The following is a 19792-nucleotide window of genomic DNA, read 5'->3' as shown; positions in this document are numbered from 1 at the left end:
GGTACGCGAACCCTGCGCTGACCCTTTTCTGTGGGAGATGGTGGATCCAAGCCTCCTCAGCTCCTAGCAGGTCAGCGAGGCACCCAGCTGTGGTCATGGCCTTTTTTAGCTTTGTAATGAGGACATAGACCTGCTGAGGAGTGGAGTGAGCAGCAGACCTTGTTCTGTGTAGGTCTGTGGTCCTTGCGAAAAGAGGCCAGATCAGTGGCTGAGCAAAAGGAGGGATTTATCCTCTCGGATAAATTTGCAGTGAGCAAATTAAGATTATATTCTTTCGGAGAGAGCAAATGCTCTTGTATTTAGTGAGTGCTAAACCAGAGGAGGGAGGAAAAACCAATAAGCATGGAAAAAACATGGAGCTACAGAGAGAAATTGAGCTGGGAAAGCAAGGTCATTTATTTTAATGGGCACCCATTGGAGACCAAGTGGCTGCTATGAATTTCTGCTCTGTAGGACAAAAAGTGTTCGCTGTTGGAAAAAGTTAGATGGCAAATCAGACTTTCCCCTCATTTGTCTGAATTCTTGTTGTTTTACTGCTGTGAATTTGGCTGCTGTTCAGACAGAGTTTTGTTGTTGTTTGTTTAAGCAGAGGTTTGCAGTATTGCACTTGGCTTTTCTTGACATCTGACAGAGGTTCCTGGGACAGACCCTGCCCTGCTGCAGCTGTCCCACGCGCGAGGCCATGGTGAGCCACATCTCTCCCGAAGGATGCAGAACCAAAGCAGAGCAACAGCAGCATGAAAACAAATCTGTCTGCTGTGTGGCACCCTGCACCTTTCCCAGGTGGTCCGTGTAATCCGCACAGCACACCTGAGCTGTGATCCTCACAGAGAGGCTCGGGGAGTCCTCAGGAAGGATCCGCAGCTGCTGTGAGAGCGTCTGAGGAGTCCCTGCTCTTTCTGCTTAAGCATGGGAAAGCTTCACGTCAGCTTGCTGCAGCGTTTCATCCTTGTGCTTGTCTTCTCAAACGGCTTGTCAGAACAGCCAGAAGTGGATGGGTGATAACTGGAGATGTGACAGTTACACTGTCTCTGCGTTGCTCAAAGTGTGTAACAAAATACACAGGCAAGAGCAGAGGCTTTGATCTGCTCGTTGTGTATTTATTGCAGGGTGTTTGTCTTTCTGGAAGTCTGGTAGCCAAATTAGTCCTGGAAAACTCTTCCCTCTAGTGTTCAGCTAGGCTTGTGCTGCAGCTGGCATGCAAAACGTAGCACGCTTGTGGTTTTATGAAATGTAAAGCAGCTGCCGGGGTAGGACCCGGGTCACCCCGCAGGCACCCACGCTCCCAGCTTGTGCAACTGCTGCTCACCTGGGTATTTTTCCTTCCTCCCTTCTGCTGTAGGTGAACATCATCCCGATTATTGCCAAAGCAGACACCATCTCCAAGAGCGAGTTGCACAAGTTCAAGATAAAGATAATGAGCGAGCTGGTCAGCAACGGTGTGCAGATCTATCAGTTCCCCACAGATGACGACGCAGTCGCCGAGATCAACTCTGTGATGAACGTGAGTAACGCCGCCGATCGCATTGCCTCCAGAAGTTGTGGCAAATTAAATCGCTGCACAAAAATGCATTTGAAGGGCAAGTTTCATTTGGATTGTCCAGACACTACGTCTGTTTGAAAGTTGAGCTGTGGGTCTGACAGACGCCTGAGGCTACTGCATACAGAATTAATTAAAATGCGATCTTATTTAATCTGTGGGCTCTCTGGAGAAACTCCACTCAGCTCTAGAATTGGTTTGACTGAATTTTTGAAAAATACTTTCTTCAAAATTCATTCTATCTGCTTTTAGGCTTCTTTTAATTTGAGGAGGGAGAAACTTTGAATAAAAATGTTACTGTTAGGATTTACATTAGCCTTCTGATGTAAGGGGGCTTAAGCAGAGAAAACCCAATTTAAAATAAAAAAGAAAAATTGTTAGAGTCTATTTTGTCTCCTTTCCTGCAGTGCTTGAGGACGGTGCCCTGCTTCCTGGCTGCGCTCGATGCTTTGCAGACTGGGAGAGCAGCGAGCACATGTTGTATCCTGCACATATCCCTTCCAGTGCCCACACACAAACTGCCGTGCCAAGCCCTGTTTACGGATCTCTTTGCTTGTGCGTTCTGCAAGGCAGGGAGTGCCCCGCTCTTGGCATGCGGAGAGGCTACAGCTGCAAGAACAACCCGACAAATGGTTAGAGGGAGATCAGTAATGATCATGGTGTTCCTACAATATTTCCCCATCTAGTTCAGTCCAGCCAGCACTGCTAGTAAGCTGTGATATGGCCCTGCGCCGCTCTCTGTTATAATATCGCTGTTCGTAGCAGAGACTGCTCTGAGTATTGGAGCTTGTCAGCCTCAGAGGAAGGACTTTTTGAGGTAGATCTTGTGCCTGGGTGAGGAGGATCTAGTGGTCGCGCTGATCTCTGAGGGGTTAGCTCATGCACTGAGCCCCCGGCCTTGGCTCTGTTTCAGGCTCACCTGCCCTTCGCTGTGGTCGGCAGCACAGAGGAGGTGAAAGTTGGGAACAAGCTGGTGAGAGCTCGGCAGTACCCGTGGGGAGTGGTGCAAGGTAAGGCGCTGCGAGCCGAGCACCTGCCGCACACCTCCCTCGTGCGTGCCTGTGCCCATGCTGGCACCCTCTCCAGCTCTGCCCTCCCACCAGAGCCTGTGCGTGAGGGTGCCCTGCGCTGAACGGTGCAGAAGTGTCCTGAGCAGCCTTTTGTGGGTTGACTGGTCTTCCCTTTGAATTCCCATTCCTACCAGCACATAGTAATGGTCAACAGCAATCCCTGCATCCAAGGGGCTGTGGTGCTCCCTGTGCAGGACAGCAGGCAGAGATGCTTTGGAGGGGACTCTGGAGTTAATCCGTACGTGCGTTTGTGCTCCCGCCTTGTGTGTAGTCTGCTGACTTCTCCCTTTGCTTCCATCAGTTGAGAATGAAAGTCACTGTGACTTTGTGAAACTGCGGGAAATGCTCATCCGAGTCAACATGGAGGATCTTCGGGAGCAGACTCACACCCGCCACTATGAGCTGTACCGGAGGTGCAAACTGGAAGAGATGGGCTTCAAGGACACAGATCCAGACAGCCAGCCCTTCAGGTGAGTGGCCTTCTTGTCTCGTACCAATTTAGAGCAGTAGTTTGGTAATGACACCCCAAAAAATGGGAGGTTTGTAAGTGGTATCCACAATGCTGGGCTGGAAAATACCAGCACTGGTTTTGAACTTTGCTGAACTTTGACTTCAGTGGCGTTCCCTTCCCTTCCCTTCCTGTTTGTCTTTGAGCAAGGGAAACAGGCATGTGTTTCCCCATCCCTAACTCCTTGATGTCCAGAGAATCTGGATTTCGTTTACTTTCTTCCCCAGCCTCCAAGAAACATACGAGACCAAAAGGAAAGAGTTCTTGGGTGAGCTCCAGAAGAAAGAGGAAGAAATGAGACAAATGTTTGTTAACAAAGTCAAGGAGACGGAGGCAGAGCTGAAGGAGAAGGAGAGAGAGGTGGGTGTGCCAAAAACCTGTGAGAGAAACACATAATACAGCCAGCACAGGATCTGAGTCTGGGCAACGTATGAATCCTGGAAAGCACGTGCAGCTCTTGAGCAGACCTCACCAGCCAGAGCCCAAACACACACACACCTTCCCCCGCTCAGAGGAGGGGACACCAGGTAATGTTTTCCAAACAGCATCACTGGTTTAGGTGCCTCAGAAACAGCAGCCTTCCCTGTCCTGTGCAGTGTAGGAGGCTTGGCTGCTGCTCAGTAAGTGAAGAGCAATGCCGGACGTTCTGGTGAGCGTCTGTGTCAGGTAGGCTTCACCCCTGAAGGCTCACATTACAGCAGAGTAAGGGGGGCAGCTGGGCTGGAGTCCCCCAGATTAGTGATGTGAGGCCCTGGGCAGCTGCCGTGAGTGGGGAGGAAATAAATGGACTGTCCTCAGAATTAGTGAGGAACGAGAGTCCACAGAGTCCTCAGCCCCATGGCAGGGCTGCAGACTGAGCTGAGATGCTCACTGCACTTATCCAGGGCTCACGCTTTCTCCAGTTCGATATGTGGCAGGAGGCAGAGCTGAATTTATTGTGTCTTCGCTGCTTTTGGCAAAGAGCCTGCGGTTGCCCAGAGGCCAGCTCTGCCGAGGGGCTTGCATGGTGCAGGGGCGCTGGCTGCCGTACACCACCAGCTGGTCGGTCTCCGTGGGGCGGTGGGGCTTCGTGTGGGATGGGGACTGCGCGAGTGGGAGGAGCGCAGGTCGTGCTGGATGCAATGCTCAGAAGCGTCTGTCTCCTACCAGCTGCATGAGAAGTTTGAGCACTTAAAAAGGATACACCAGGAGGAGAAAAGGAAGGTGGAGGAGAAGAGGAGGGAGCTGGAGGAAGAGATGAACGCCTTCAACAGGCGGAAAGTAGCGGTGGAAACCTTGCAGTCCCAATCCTTGCAGGCTACCTCACAGCAGCCGCTGAAGAAGGACAAAGACAAGAAAAAGTAAGTGACTGAACTTGAGTTGTCCTCTACCGCTGCAAAGCTGGGCATTTGCTCAGACACGTTAATGCGGGGTCGATTGCTCAGACAGCAAACGGCAAAGAGGATTTTGGAATCCAAATTTCTTTGCTTATAGCAGGGGAGAGACAGGGTTCACCTGTGCCCGGGCACTGTCCTGGGGAAACTGGTGCCTGCAGATGGGAGGGATTCACAGCCTGGGGGGCTGAGTCCCGCAGGGTTTGCCCTCGCCTCTGTGACAGCCAGCCCAGGTAATTGTGCACGCCGTCTGCTCGGGAAGGTGACCAGAAATGAACGGCATCTCCTCCCCAGCGGAGAGGAGCGAGGACAACTGTGACACGGCTGTAATGTCTTACAGCTGTGGTCCCCTGTCACGCTCTACCTCCCTGTGGTCTGTGGGCTTGGGGCCCTCGTCGGAGAGCGCTCCTACTTCGTTTTTAGAGGCAGAGCTGTAAAGGAGGAAACAGCAGCTTAGAGTGAAGATGCATTGGAAATTCATTCGGGCTCCGTGTTTCACGTGGCTCCCAGACACAGTTCTGCTTACAAGCAAGCTCTTTTCCCCTAAAGGCAGAATTCTTATCTTCCCTTGCTGCAAGTTAATTGACATTGCTGAAGCCAGCAAGAGTGTGGAGCCAGGGCATGTAAATAATGCTCTTCCAGCTGCCTGCCTGTGTAATCACAGAGCAAGAATGGGGCAAACAGGTTTAAGAATTAAAGGAGGAGGGGTGATGCTGCTTCCATTCAAGCTCAAGGGAGCAAAATGAGGAGCGTGCCATGATGCATGCTGGTAATTCTGTTATTCCACCATTTTTTGTTACTTCCCCTTGTGTGAAGGAGCTTAAGTGTCAGAACTGCATTCTGTCAAGCTCAGAGCAGGATAATGGCAATGGTTTCTGAGCCTTTTAACGATGAAAAAAAGGAAAAAAACCAACAACAACAACAAAAAACCAAAACACTGAGAGTAGCAACACCCAAGTTTGCTCTTGACAGCACAACATTCAGCGCTATGTTGCTGATGAGATCGTGTGCTCTGTCTCTCCTCTGCTGTGAAATGCAGTGCTACAGGAGCTCGTTCTGCGTGCTGACACACTAGTAATTTGTTTCTTCCTGTGGCAGGTAACAGTGCGTATTATTTAACACATCTCCTTGGAATGTAAACGTGTTGGTGCTAAAACCAAACCAGAGCGCTCCCTTCTGCAGACCTCTCAGCATGCTGTGGGCGTGTCACAGAGTCCACAACTGTTTGTAAAATATTCTGCTGAAAACAGGGCTTAACCCAGCTGATGGATTAGGGGCTGAGTACCGGCTCTGCTTTGAGGAAGGTCAGCACGCCGAGCCGCACGCTGTTAACTTGCACGAGTGATGCCGCTCGCTGGGATGCTCCGGCGGTGATGAACCGCGTGTGCCAGCCAGGCGGAAACCAGCTTCCCCTCCGCTCGGTCTGTCTGCGATAGAAGTGGGTTTCCTGCGCTTTGCTGGTTTGAGCCCACCTGCAGATGTGAGTCCAGACACCCTTCCTCTTCTGAGCAGTGATTAGAAACCGGCCACGGTCAGAAGCAGGGCTGGGAGAAGGCAGCTTGGGCGGCATCCGAATGACTGAGGGCACCCACAGTGGGTGGTCTGCTTGGTGGGGACCCCCGTGCAGTGCTGGGGTGGGCTGGGGGGGCTCTCTTCAGCTCTGGAGCATGGCTAGAGGAGGTGCACCATGCCCAGGAATGAAATTAATAAATTGGAGAGAGGAAGTGGTTTTGGATTGGGGTTTGGTTTTTGGTTGGGTGGTTTGCTTTGGGTTTTTTTTTTTTGTGTGTTTTTTTTTGTTTTGTTTTGTTGTTTGTTTTGTTTTTTTTCAAACCTGTGAGCTAGTTCAGAATGTGTTACTTAGGGGCTTCTGCTCAGGCAGGATAATGAAATTTATAATAAAAAATTCAAAGGAAGGGGCCTCCCCTTGGCCTTGCCAGTGACCTGCCTTTCCAGACCCCCTCTTCATCAGGGAGGTATCAAAAGGAGCCGGGGGTTCTGTGAAACCCTTGTGTCAGAGCGCACAGCCCTAACCCATCCCGCTGCCGCATCCCAGGTTTGATGCTGACCGCACAAACCGCACGGGCATTAAGAGGATCCGCGTATTCCTAAGCAAGCAGCAGGAACGTCTCTGCCGGCTTTCTTACAGAGATCTTCCAGCCAAGCCGGGCTGGAAGGCGGTTGGGATTTAGGGAGCTGGTGGCAGGCAGCGTGCTCCCCGGGCAGAGCGCTGGGTTCAGGCTGTGCCGGGAGCTCGGGGGCAAGGCGCTGGTGGTGTTGGCGGGGGCTCTGCACGCTGCTTGCACAGGTGGGCGCCCAGCCGGGGCGGCACGAGGGGAGCGGGACCCGGAGGATGGCGGCGGCTCAGCGCTGCGTGGGGAGGGGCTGTTTTTTCTTGTTTCAGTTTTTAGGAGAGCTTGTTGAACCTTTTGTCGTCTCCTGTTTCAGCACAGCGTTTTCGGTAGGTTTAATGAGTAAGAAATGGAGATGGAAGAATTGCAGGCGTCGAGGGGAAATGGAAGTGTTTGTACTGAGATTCTTTGGCGCTCGCAGCCGCCGAGCGGGTCGTGCTCCGGCGTGGGGCTCGGCGTGCCGGAGGGTGCTCTCGTCTGGGAGTCTGCAGATGCCTGAGCAGCGTTTGCCCTTCTCTTCCTCTTTTGTTTAACATATTTTGCTACATTTTGCTTTTGTTTAGTTTTCGTAACTTTAATTCACGCTTTTTTTTTGTTTTGTTTCTTTCAGTTAATCACACACAGACTTTCAGGCCAAGAGTGGACTTGGTGCTTTCATGTGTTAAGTTGCTTGAGTTTCCCACCCCGTGACCCTTCTCATAACATTGTGTGAGTGGACCAAAGTGAAAGAGAACGCGAGCATCTCCGGTGGTTGCAGCGTAACGACTCGCTGTTATCCGTGCAGGATTTATCGGGAGGTTTAAGGAAGTAACCTTACCGCGTGCATTCTGTTAAACAGAGTTAACTAATCCCTAAAGTGAGATGTTTTGTTCTAAACCCGGTGATTGAGCAGCTGTGTATAAAGTGACCGTAACCGTTTGTCTGAACTCATCTTACCCACCAGCTGAGTACTTGCTTTCTAGATTTTTTTTTTTTTTTAATTGGCTAAGGTGACTGCTTGAGGCTCACCTGCCTTCCCCTGTACGTGCACACATGTGAGGAGTGGTATGAAGAATGCTGAAATGTTTATTTTTCTAACAAAATTCTCAGTTTGAGTAAGTTTTTAGAGCGAGTAGAAAAACACAGTGCTTAGACTTTCTGCCCTGGGAGTCAGTCAGAGTAACTGATCTCAGTAATTATGTATCTTAATCCTGAATTACTCTAAACACTTTCTACATCGTTTATAATATATATAAATATATATATAAAGAGAGAGGTTAATAAAACTCACGGGACAATGTTTTGAATTTTCTTTACTGCTAAAGTAAACATTTTATATAGAAAGATTTCTCATAGGAGTTTGTGTAATGTGGAGCTACAGGATTTGTGTAACTCTTCACTTGTCATTTACCGATGTATTTTACAGTTGTGGAAAAACTATTTAAGCAGTCATCTTTACTTTTACGCTTTAACCTTAAACTTACGATGTGCCTCATAAGGAGAATCCCTGACCTCGAGCTGCGCGCTGTATTTATACTGATAGGCTCTGTAGCTCTCAGAAGGTGCTTCCTCATGCCGAGAAATCCCAGCCTTGTTTTCCTGGGCAGCCCAGCTTAGAGGAATAATTAGGATCAATGTTATTTTTTTCCATTCAAAAAGTTTTGTGATAAGGCAGACTGATGACTGAATAGAGGCTTACTAGCTATGTTGTCATGGAAAAATATTTGTACCCAGTTCTATCCATCCATCAGATAGCAGGCGAAAAGAAAGCAAATATTTTCTGTTAACCCCACGTAGTGTCTTTAGAGTTTGTAAAAACACTGGCTGGCTAAGTGTTAGTTGTGAGTACGTGTGTTTTTATTTAGTTATTAATGTTACAGGATTTCTCTGGTTATTTTTTTTTTTTTCCTTAAAGACTTGTCTTTCAGCTAAGATGCCAGCAAATCCCTTATTGAACTTCAGCTGGAGGTGCAGAGCCGTGCACCTGAGCCGTTGCAGATCTGTTGGAGGGTGGCATCTTGCTGGATTGTAAAATGAGGCTCGTTAACTCACACAGCCCATTAAAGCAGCTTTTTCCCCCCTAAATACATGCTCAGGGGTTAAACTATTTTCATATGGATGTTGGATTTTTACATGGATGTATAGAAATTCACATCGGCGTTACTTAGTGCTTGTATGAACGAACCTCCTGAAAATCCCACAGTACCTTTTGGAACAGGCTGTTTTTCGGACTAAAAATCATGCACACTTGTTAGGAGCCTGCTGAAAGCTGAACGCTTGATTTTTGAGGCTGTGCCTCCAGGTCAGGTGTGTTTTAGAGTAACTGTCAGATGTTAGGAGGGTTTGTGCGTTTTTCTCAGAGAAACACGCGAGGAACCCAGCCTAGCGTTACGTGCAAGCCAAGAGCTCCAGCTCGCCGCTGACAGTCCGGGCGTGTGGCGTTAGGGGCAGGATTTTGATTTTTTTGTTAATGAAACTGCGGTGCGCTAATCGCAAGAGTCCGCAGCAGTATTTGGGTCATTGTTTTGCCTCTCAAGACCAATGCTATGAAGGCTGGGATACAACAGTAGCTGGTGGTGCCGGGAGCGCAAACAGCTGCCTTGCCGTTGCTCCGTAGTTTTTCCCGATCTCCTGCTGGAGCCAGCCAGATCTGTGCAAGTGGTTTCTGCCTGCCCTGGCTCACCAGAGATCAGTGCTTTTTCCTAGAATAACAGGCAGTTAAGGATAGTGACGATAACAATGAAAGAGTAAAAACCATCAAATCCATGGGCATTGTGGAGAAATTTCCAGCTTTTTCTGATGAAGACGTTCAGAATGTATGTAACAATAGTTTGATGATGATGATTATATACACGTTGACTTTGTGTGCTGACAGACCTACCTTTGCCTCGTAGTTGTTCGTAAATGCACTCGACATCACAATCTCCCCAATAGGACTCCGTAATTTTTTTTTTTCCTCTTGTACTTGGTTTTTCCTTTTGGCTGAGACAAGGTATAAGTATGTGGTGTATAGGGTAGTTCTGTGTCACTTTTATTTAACAAGTTACAAACACATGGTGATGCTACTCTCACTCCAGTCCGAAGATTTACATCTTGTAGGCTAGAAGAAGTGAAAGGAAACCCTTCAGGAATGGCTGGGGCTGTTCAGTTACACCCCTTCCGTCTGTTTTACACATTTATCTGTCAAAGGTTGGTATTAATGGGAAAAACTATCTGGTTTTTTATCATTTAAACATTTACCATCGTGTATGTTGTCTGCTTTCTAATTTAAACTGTGTTTTGCGGGGCGCTCGGCTCTGCAGGCTTCCCGTCCGGCTGCGGTGGGTGCCCCGGGGAGGTGACGGGCGGTGGGCCGGGGGCACTGGGGAGGCCGTGGGGACCTGCCCGTGCTGGACTGCGGCAGCCGTTCGCTTTGTCGTGCTGAATGTCCTGGAGTGTGGTTTGTTTGGGTTTTTTTTTTTTACTTTCAGTTCCTTCCACTCGCTTTGTACTCTTTATTTTATTAAATCTCACATGTATTTTGAGTTTTTGTGGTGTCATTTATTTACAGTTGATTTTCTGTGTTATCTAGTGGGTCTCTGTTGAAATAATAATGTGTAATGGTTGAAAGCTTCCTGGTCACAGGGTGTCTTGTGACTATTGGGAGCATTCAGAAATAAAATTAGCTAATTAATTAACAATTAGCTAATCACACAATATGCTGAAAAGCACCTTGTCTGTAATCTGGGGAGAAATTCTAAGATATTAATTCAAATGCCATCCCTGTTTGGGCAAAAGTTGCCGTGAAGCTTGTTTGTCCTCCTCCTCTGCGAGATCTGGTGACGGAGCAGGTAGGTTTGCCAGCAGTTCCGCTGAGGCAATGATGCCCGAATTGGCGATTTAGGGGTAGGATAAAAAGGGAGCAGAGATGGAGGGTGACAGTTTCCTAATGCTGTCTGCTTTTTCTGGAGAAGCACGTCATACGCTTTAGATCCAGGCCAAAAAAAGCTTTAGTTTGGGGCTCTTTTCTCAGAGCGCGCTGCTGCTGAGGCTTTACCCGAAGGCTCATTCTTGGTGGTTGTTCTGTGGGCCGTTGCTGCGTGTGACGTGAGGCGCGATTAACTCAGGGTGCCTCTGGGCTTTATCTGGTATTGGACTGAGATCAGCGCTGCGCTTAAGGCAAAACCAGCAAGTGGAGTTCGGCTGATGCACGGTGTTTGCTGAAGTGGTGCCTCTGATGGGAGACTTTTCTGTAGCCAGAGTGTCAAGAACAAAACCCAGTCGGTGATCCTGGCTGCTTCTGAAATCTTTTTAGAAATGTGCACAGGCTCTGCCCGTGCTGGTCAGTGGCACCGGCGGCCCTGGCCGGGCTGGAGATGGCTCCGCACCTCTCCCCATCCCACATCTCCATAGCATGTGACTTCCCTGGTGTTCCCTGTCAGCCGTCTCTCATTAAAATTTTAAATCAGTCCTCTGATTACCTGTTCCCCACACGATCTTGGCAGCCGTGAGAGCTTCTCCAAGTTGCGATGGTTTAAATTCAAGTGTCCGTACCCAGCCCCGCACGCTATCAGGCAGCGTATGTTAGATTTGTACTCTCACATTACATGCTGTCTTTAGTTAATGTAAAGAACTGCAACTTAAATACTGATTCTCTTTTGTTCTTTCTGTAGCTTTTTTAGTCTTCCCAGTGCATGCTCCGTAACATCAGGAAGACATGTTAATTAGAAGATTTATTAAGGCCAAAACATCTCATGCAGAAGAAATTAATTGGTGCTTTCACCTGTAAGCTTGCAGTATATTGACAGAAGAGATTCTGTAGCAAGGACTAAGATGCACCGTATCGCTTGATTGGGAAAAGCTTGCTCCATCAGGTTTCTTGATAAAGTTGAAATCTAAGATACTTACCAAAAGATAAATTGCTAATTAAGGCTGCTGCACGGCTTGCACTAAAACCAAAGCGCTAATATCTGGGCGAGAGCCCGCACAAAGCGGTGAACCCTGGCCGGACCCGAGGGATGAGGGACAGAGCTGGGTTAGTGCCAGGGGAGCTCCGGGCGTGCTGCGTGAGCTGCCGCTGTGTCAGGGTGAGCCTGTGTCCCCTCCTCGGTCCGGCTTTGGGTGGAACTGCAGCACCTCCTAACAACCTTTCAGCCAGATTCTCGTGTTTCTGAGCAGTAACTCTTCTGTGTGGCTTTCTTCTGTAGACTTACGGGTTTTATAACCAAAGTCCCCCACCGTCATTTGGTTTTCCTAGGGCCTCACACGCGTGCCTCACAACGTAACCCCTTCCCTGAGCCCCCTGCCCGCCTCCCCACTCGCTGCCTCGGGGACGGGTAACCCTGCCTGGCCAGCCCTACTGGGATGGGTGGGTGGGAAAGGAACCGTTTTAGAGGACAACAAAATGTTTTATGTTTACGGAGAGGAAGCGATTTAAAGCTGGAGACTCGGTGTTCCTGGTTGTGAGTTCTGTTTGTAACAGACTGATTTCCCCTTATACAATACTTGTTTAAAAAAAAAGAAAAAAAAAAAAGTGTGGTGTCTGTGCCCGAGTCTAAGTTCACACAGGAACAGGGAGAGGCCCCTGTTGATCTTTGTTTTAAAACAACCATGTAAATGAATCTCAGTGATTACCTGCTTGTACCAAAGTTGGGTTTAATAAAAACAAAACTGACTTGTTTAACAAACATCTGTTAAAAACACCTTTTGTATGCTAGTTGTGCTCACTGGAACAATGAAGTGCTGTGTCAGAATTCACAGCCCTCGCTGTTATTCCAGTTTCCCTCTGTTAGCTCCCTTGCCCTGTGTATCTGTGTTTAACGTGATGTCCCCTGCGCACCCTGGTATGTCTGGGGCCGCTGCTGCCAGCAGCCTCCCTGCCCCTCTTGGAGCCGCTGCCTGCCCCGTAGCCCCTGCCCTGCGCTGGCTGAGCGGGACGAGATCGGGCTGTGAACAGCGGGAGGTGTGGCAGGAGGCTCCCCCCAGGTCTCCATCGCCACCCCAGAGTTTGTTGAGGGGAGGATGGCGTAGAGGCGCTGGCGGGGTATGCCGTATGTGACGGTCACCGAAACCTCTGGATGCCCCTGGCATAAATTAGGACTTGGAAATAAATCTCAGCGAGTGACAGGTATGTGGCTAAAATAACCAAACTGGGCACACGGGGAGGTTCTGGAGACCCCTGCCACCTGCAGGCAGCAGGGACTAAACCCTGTGACGAGCACGCTTGTCCCTGCCTGTCTCCGCTGCTATGGCAGGCAGGGGCGAAGCACCGCAGTGGGAGTGGGACCAGGCGAGGAGCAGCCGTGCGGCCACGCTGTCTGACTGTCGGGGGCCCTGGATTCAGAGCTGGGATCCACTCCTGATGGCTCTGTCCTCATCTCAGTTGTCCCCTGCACCGAACAGGAGCAACCTGATGCAGTGGGTTGCCATCAGGCTGAGCTGAGCCATGAAACCCCCTTTGCTGCTTCTTTGGTGGCTGTTTTAAACTTGTCTGTGCTCTCTTTTGAGGCAAACCAGTCCAACTCCTTTGGCAAAGCTTTAATCTGGTTTGGAGCTGTTGTTGAGTTAGATTCCCACCTGGACAGGTGAACTGGGAATAAAAAGCTTCTTGTCTTTTTTTCCAAATTGCTCAGAAGATTTTAAGTTCTGTGTGCCGTGACCATAGGTTGGTCACCAGTGGGATTCAAGTTGCATGCTGAGGAAGAAGAGAGGGAGCTGCTGAGACCTGCCAGGAGTTAATGCAGCACTTGATGGCAGTGCACTTTTCTGCATTCTTAAAAGAATTAAACTGTAAGTACTCTTCAAATTGAATTTAAAACACTAAAGCCAATTAGCAAATTAAAAAAAACCACACAGAGGCAATCCCTCAAATGAGCTACAAAGGCTTTACACATGTCTGGAGGCACTTGGTGTCGGCGATGTCTCGAGGTCGCCTGCTGGGTGCTCTGACAGATCTGTGATCCCGGCGCTGGTTGCTGTGAATTGCCTCTGTGTGTTTCTTTGACTTGCCAGCACATTTTGTCAGAAACCTGTAGTATGGTCAAACAACTGTTGTACTGCTCTTCCCCCTGCAGCTTGCTTGTGTCTCGATCAATTCTCTGAGCACAGAAGTTTCTTTATTTGTGCAGCTGTGTAAATGGGCTCTCCTAGGCCATCGCACGCCCGCCGTAAGTAGTGATACCAAGTCAGGTGTGTTATCTGAAACGCTCTGGTGAACGCTGGTCCGTGGTACGGCAGCGTCGTGCCGACCCGTCATGGCTCCTGGGTGACTTGCTCAAGCTGTGAGACGTGTCCTTGCGGTGGTGGTTTGTGACCGGGAGATGTGGCAGCGGCTGGGGGTGAGTGGGAACTGTTTCACTGTTTCTGTAGGTGATTTAACGTTTGGTTTGTGTTTTGGTTCTGATTCAGAACCTGAGCATCTGTGTGCAGCAGCAGTGTCTGCCAGGAAACTCCTTGAAGGACAGAAGAGTTCCCGTGGGTGCTAGCCGTAGGGGATTCCAGACATAAGTGCAGCTGTGTTTACAAGGTGGTGTTGGCTTCAGGCATCTGGAAACCTGGCCTGAAGTAAGGCAGCAGCAAAAGCAGTCTGGGTTTGCCTCACCTGGGCCGAGACTCCGCAGGGGAAGGGATCTGGCTGTTGCTGACACAAACCCACCCTCATTCTCTCCCCGGGACCGGGAGCTGTGCTGCGCTCTGCTCCTGCCCAGAGAGAGGAGGGGGCAGCCTGCCTTAGCAGGTCAGGGCGAGGCACTGGGAGGGCTCTCTGAAAATGCTCTGTGAACATTCTCTGGAGTTTTACAATGGCTGAATATCCCCCCAAAGAGCAGTCCTCACAAAACTAGCCCTAAACACGTCAGATCTGTGTCAGCACGCGCTGTGCCGCCTGCATCTGGCACGTTCTCGCCAGTAACGGGTGCGTAGCACAACGGTTACAGGGTCCACAGTGGTGAGTTTAGCTGCAGGTGAAATAAACTTGTGTCTGTAGCGTGCAGGCTGCGCACAATCCAAACAAGTGGGCAGGGAGGTGAGAGAGTCATCTCTGAAACTCAGCTGGGCAAAGCGATCGTTCTGTTGCTGCTGGCACCTGGATGTGCGGTGTGTGGGTCATGTTAGTGCTCGTCCAGGCAGCGAGAGGAAGGATATTGCCAGCCTGACTCCGCTCTGCCAGCAAGAAGGGAATTTGCGCAGCTCTCGCTCTCAGAAATGCTCTTTCCATTACCAGAATGGTTCTGCTGCGACAGCAGCTTCTTGCTGTAGTTCGCAGCTTGTTCTGCAGGGCAGGGAGCTCTGGAGCGCAGAGGTAAGCGGCACTTCTGCCCTGCTGAGGCCGAGCCACAAACGGTTCTTTATGGTAACTCCAGCACTGGAATCGGTGTGCAGACGGGACCTGTGCTGCCAGAGTGCGGCAGCGTGTCCTGGGAGAGCAGGCAGGCTCCAGATTCACTGTTCCTGTCCCAGTAACCCTGTTAACGAATACTTTGGAACATTGGTCATCTCCACGTGCAGAGGTTTTGACAAGCAGCTGTGTTCATGGTTTTTAATGTGTCATCCGGCTTACGGGCAAGAAACTACGTGCATAGGCTCAAAGCTGGGGGAAGAAACGTGAGGTATGGTGGTTGTGGTGTAAAGTTACATTAATTACTGCATGCAGAGTCTTCCTGCTGCCATTTCCCCTGGTTAATGCAGCTGGTGAAGATGCCTGAGATGGGGCAAAGGGGTGGGAGGTCCTGCAAGGACCTGTGTGGGCATCGCCTTTTGGCTGGACTCTTCAAGGAGGATGCTGAGAAGGCGCAGACCAAGCTCGTGTTTTATTTAATGGAAACTACAAAAGACAATTTGCCTCCTTCAAAAAGTCAGGCAGTCAACTCACAACTTGTGGTAGAAAAGGAAGGTGCTGCACAGGGGAGAGGGAAGAGCTCTACCACGAAATGAAAGCCTTCCCTGTGGTACGTGGGCAGGAGGAATAAACAACATATCCCACGCAGGCCACGGCCTGGCCCTCGGAAATCTCCTCTGGCCTAAAACCAGAGCCCAGTCCCGCTCCTGCCGCATCCTCCCCCCCGCAGCACGGCATTCCCAGTGCGCGGTAGCTGTGACTGGCCTCGTGGGACCCCTTCGGTTTCACCGCTGGTTGTCACATCTGCTCACACATGTCATCTGCACTGAGTCTCTGATACTGAACGTTTATTTCTGGAACGCTTAGGCACCGCTTTCTCTGCGGTTTAAAAAGAAAAGCATGGCTTTTTCCCTGCACAGCCACACAGCTCGCTCTGTCCTCCGTGCCAGGTCTGGCAATGCGATACTCCAGAAAGCGTGACCTGTTAGCAGAGCTGCTCAGGACACCCGTCCCGCACAGCTCGGCGCTCAGGAGTTCCTCTCCTACGAGGTAAGATGATGAGCAAGGGAAGGCAGGCCAAAAACTTTCTTCCTGCACTAATGAGTGCTGGTGTTCTGCAGCATAAGGGTTTCCTTGCTCCCATCTCATCCGTGTCCCCTGGTCATTACGTGAGACACCGGCTCAGCACTTGGCCTGTGCTGGTCTGTATGAAACCCTTTCCTGTCCTGTGACAGGACTGGCAGGCGTGGTGGGTTAATCACACAGTACTGGCTGGATTACACCTTCACACTAGGATAAAAATCACCTGAAACCACTGGCCCTGTGCTTCAAAACAAGAACAAAACAAAAAAAAAACCACCCAAAGAAAACACTTATTTTAAAAGAATGTGTAAGGCTGGTTTCTGAAAGTGCAGTAGAGGTTTAAACTGACCTTTGTAGCTTGTAAACCTGCTCTGCTGTGGAGATCAGCAGTTAGTGAAAAATAACGCGGGGGAGGACGGAATTAATTACAGGCACTTTGTATTGTCCAGTCTGGCAAGAAAGAAAAAATAATAATTTAAAAAAAACCCTGAACAGCACGTGCTGGTTGGTGAGGGCCCAAGGCAATGGTGATTGTGGACAAGAGTGATTTCCCAAAGCTCGTAGGTACTGGGATTGGGTCTTTAATGGCTTAACTGGGAAGGAGCACAGACCTCAGACTCCTGGATTCCAGGGTAAGGCCTTCAGAAAAACTGGAGGGGTTTGTTCTCAGTCTCCTCACCATGAAATAAAAACCTCGGTCCCCCCTGAGGACGGCCCTTACAGAGCCAGCAGTGGGAGCTGCCCCTTCCTTGAAAGCAGCTCCCGTTGGCTCTCCCATGGGGCACTCAGATCAGCGCTAAGAAGGGAACAATGAAGTGAGCTGGATGAAGGGCTCAGTCTCTCACACTTCATCACAGCTATTTAAAAAATAAACTCCGAGATATTTGGCTCTCTCTGGTGCAGCTTGTAGCCTTCTGCCCACTTGATCCCTGAGCTGTAGGATTGAGACCAAGTCCCTCCTCTCCCCAGCTTTCTGTATTTACATGATGTTAAAAACTGAGGGGTAGCTGCTTAGGAAGGGCCTAAAAGAATAGCAAGCTAATACCGTTTTGTCATTATCCTCTGAAAAGCACAGCAGCACTCTGGCGCTGTTGTGTCGGCTGTTGTGTTTGCTGGGACCTGCTGGTTCTGCAGTTGCTTCCAAGGTGGCAGTTCTGCCCTAGTCCCCCTCAGGCGGCCGTAAGGGAGGACACAGGGAGCTGCCTTCTGCAGCCCTCAGCTGAGGGCACGAGCCCCCCACGTTCCCCCTCCCAGCGCTCGCTCCCCCATCCTCACTGTACAGGTGTCCGAATCCATCATAGTATTCATCTGTCTCCATGGTGTCATCAGGAATTTGGGCTGTAGCGGGCGTGAAAGGTGCTGAAACTGGCTGGCCTACAGCCACCCTCAACCTCACTTGATGGGAACTGTTCAGTCCAGAAGGGTGGTGGCGGGGCAGCCTTGCCTTGGGACAGCCCTGGATGGCTCGAGTGATGGGATAGAAAATATAAACAGCATTGGACGGCTGCAAGTGCTTCAGCTCTTGGTCCACGAGCTCTTTGCAGTGGATGAATTCAGTGCTGTTAACCTGTAAAGATTGCAGACCTTTTGTAAGCTCGTGAGAAATTCTTTTCTGGCCATGGCTCCTGTAACACTGTAATTAGGGGGAGGGCAGGGACAGGCTGTACTGCATGCCTCAGTCGATGCAGATGTGCAGCTTGGTCCTGATGCAAAACGCCCAGGAGCTCCTGAACTACTGCACAAAAGCTGGGCAAGCGCTGCCTCTTTTTGGGAGGCGACAAGTCAGGAGGGACAGCAGGATGCTAGGTTATTTCAGACAAATTCAAGACCACAGAATGGCTTGACGGTAAGCTGGCAGCCTGAGTGTTTAGCCTCTCTTAAAAGGCTTGTGTTTCGTAAAACTGGAGAAGAGCTTTTGAAAAAAACACAGCTCGCCTTTAATGTGTATCACTAGAAGCCAAACTGATTGTATTTTAAAAGCAATGTAACTCTACTTAGAAGTTCTCACAGTGTCCAGTGGGAGCCTGGGAAACAGCGGGCAGGTTTTTAGGTGCTCTCAGACACTCTCTTTGGGGGAGAATCCCTCCTTGCTCAGGAGGCAGGGAGCTAGCTGTGGCCAAGCAACTGGGGAACCTCCCTTCCCTGCCGAAGGGAAGGCCCTCTCCCCAGTCCCGGCCCTTAACGGCAGTGGTATCCCCTTTTGGAGCATTAGCGAGGTCTGCAGCAGGGGCAGAACGTGGACACACGCTTCCCAGGAGGCTGCTAGAGCACAAGGTTGGTTGTAAATACACACGCGCTTCATTAATTTACCGGTGTCCTGGCCTCAAGATGTGTGACCAAAGGCCATTTTGATTCCTACCTGTGCTTTTTTTAGCAGATCAGTAATAACAGGAAACCAGTCAGGAGTCAGCCTCTCCAGCTCCAAGGTGATGATCACCAAAGCCAGCGTGGAACCCTTAAACTGCAATAGCTGGTGGCACGCCATACAGTGCTGTAGCTGTTTGGTCAAGAGCGCAACGTGGCGGGAAGGATTCATCTGAGGCAGCCCAGGTAGTAGAGGGGGCCAGCTGGACACCACCATGGCGTGGAACTGGAGAGAAGATAAAGTGTGTGTGTATATATATATATATTTAAAAACCCAACAAGCAGAGGTCAGTGATCTTTGTATGTTTTCCTATGTTATCAACCAGAAGTACAGACTAATTTCATCTCGTATCAGGAAACCTAAAGGGTTCCCTCTCCCTTTTTTTTTTTTTTTTTTTTGTTTTATGTTTTTGAGCTTATGATGAATGTAAAAAGTCTGTGTTTCCTAACAATTCCTGAGGTTTCTATGTTATCCAGATTGCTATCCAGGAGATTCAATTCAGGCCAGCAGCTATGATAAAACCGATAATAATGACTGCGCTCTGCATTTACTGAGGAAACAAGCACCTAAGAGAGGCAGTTTTCACAATCAGCAGCCTAAGATGGCTTAATATTTGCACATAACCTTAAAAAAGGGATCCAGGATGTGTTCGTACCACATGATTTTTGCCTTACTAGCACATGATCGTTTCTTGAAGACAAAGTTTAATTGTTTCTATCAAATGTTTAGTAACAGCAATGTGAACTAAGTGCCAGACTGGGGTAGTCTCATTGCCAAACCAAGGGTGAATAACTAGCGAGATGGAGAGGAAAATGGTTTAAGAAAAAAACCTATGTGTGAAATGTAGCAAAACTCTGAGAGCTTTCTATGTACAGTATTAATAGAATGGAAATAGTTAGAAATATTTTTGCAGTGTGTATTTAAAAAAATAAAAATGGCGTATAGTTGTGCATTATGAGAATCTTTTTAACGTCCCTTTTAGTTGTCCTTTACAGATGGGAGTAAATTTTTTTGAGCAAAATGAAAAGTTTTAAATAGTAGAAAACTTTAAAAATAAATATTAAAAAAATCACTGTAAACTTCTTCAGAAGATTTGCAGATAGCTAAGAACAGGTAGTTTGCACAGTGTCTTGGGAAGGATGTGTGGGTGTGCGTATGTGTGTGCATCTGTGTTTTCTAGTATTATTTGATAAGGAGTTGTTTCTTTCAAGAAAAAAGAATTGCAAAACTTAGTGCTTACGATGTTTAAGAAATCCATTGGTGTTGCTGTGTAAAGATCCCAGTGAAGCTTATCTAGTATAATTCTTTCCATTCTCAAGATCTCAGCTGGAGAGCGTTTACAACCACTCTGCACTGCGAGCGTCTTCACTGATGGTATTACCTGTAAAAAAAAAAAAAAAAAAAAATAAATAAATAAAGAAGCCAACG

The 19792-nt window shown here is 49.1% G+C and overlaps 1 protein-coding gene across 4 annotated transcripts in view; it reads left to right on the top strand.

Moving 5' to 3' along the window:
* Window positions 1-19319, top strand: part of SEPTIN8 (septin 8) — a 43893-nt gene extending 24574 nt beyond the window's left edge. The window contains exons 5-10 of one of the 4 annotated variants that reach the window (XM_086758546.1): window positions 1343-1504; window positions 2454-2550; window positions 2912-3080; window positions 3346-3478; window positions 4268-4458; window positions 18377-19319. In XM_086758546.1, coding sequence (XP_086614672.1) covers window positions 1343-1504; window positions 2454-2550; window positions 2912-3080; window positions 3346-3478; window positions 4268-4458; window positions 18377-18539 — 915 coding nt within the window. In that variant the 3' untranslated portion in view covers window positions 18540-19319. Of the gene's footprint in view, window positions 1-1342; window positions 1505-2453; window positions 2551-2911; window positions 3081-3345; window positions 3479-4267; window positions 4459-7233; window positions 8441-11254; window positions 12269-18373 lie in introns of those variants that run through there. The other 3 variants (XM_086758545.1, XM_086758547.1, XM_086758548.1) reach the window with 3 other exon arrangements.
* The last annotated feature ends 473 nt before the right edge of the window (window positions 19320-19792 follow it).

This window comes from Chlamydotis macqueenii, chromosome 14 (genome assembly GCF_036417535.1).
Source record: "Chlamydotis macqueenii isolate bChlMac1 chromosome 14, bChlMac1.mat, whole genome shotgun sequence".
Taxonomy (NCBI): Eukaryota; Metazoa; Chordata; class Aves; order Otidiformes; family Otididae; genus Chlamydotis; species Chlamydotis macqueenii.
The sequence above is the reverse complement of the archived record's forward strand: the minus strand, read 5'-3'. Positions and strand labels throughout refer to the sequence as shown.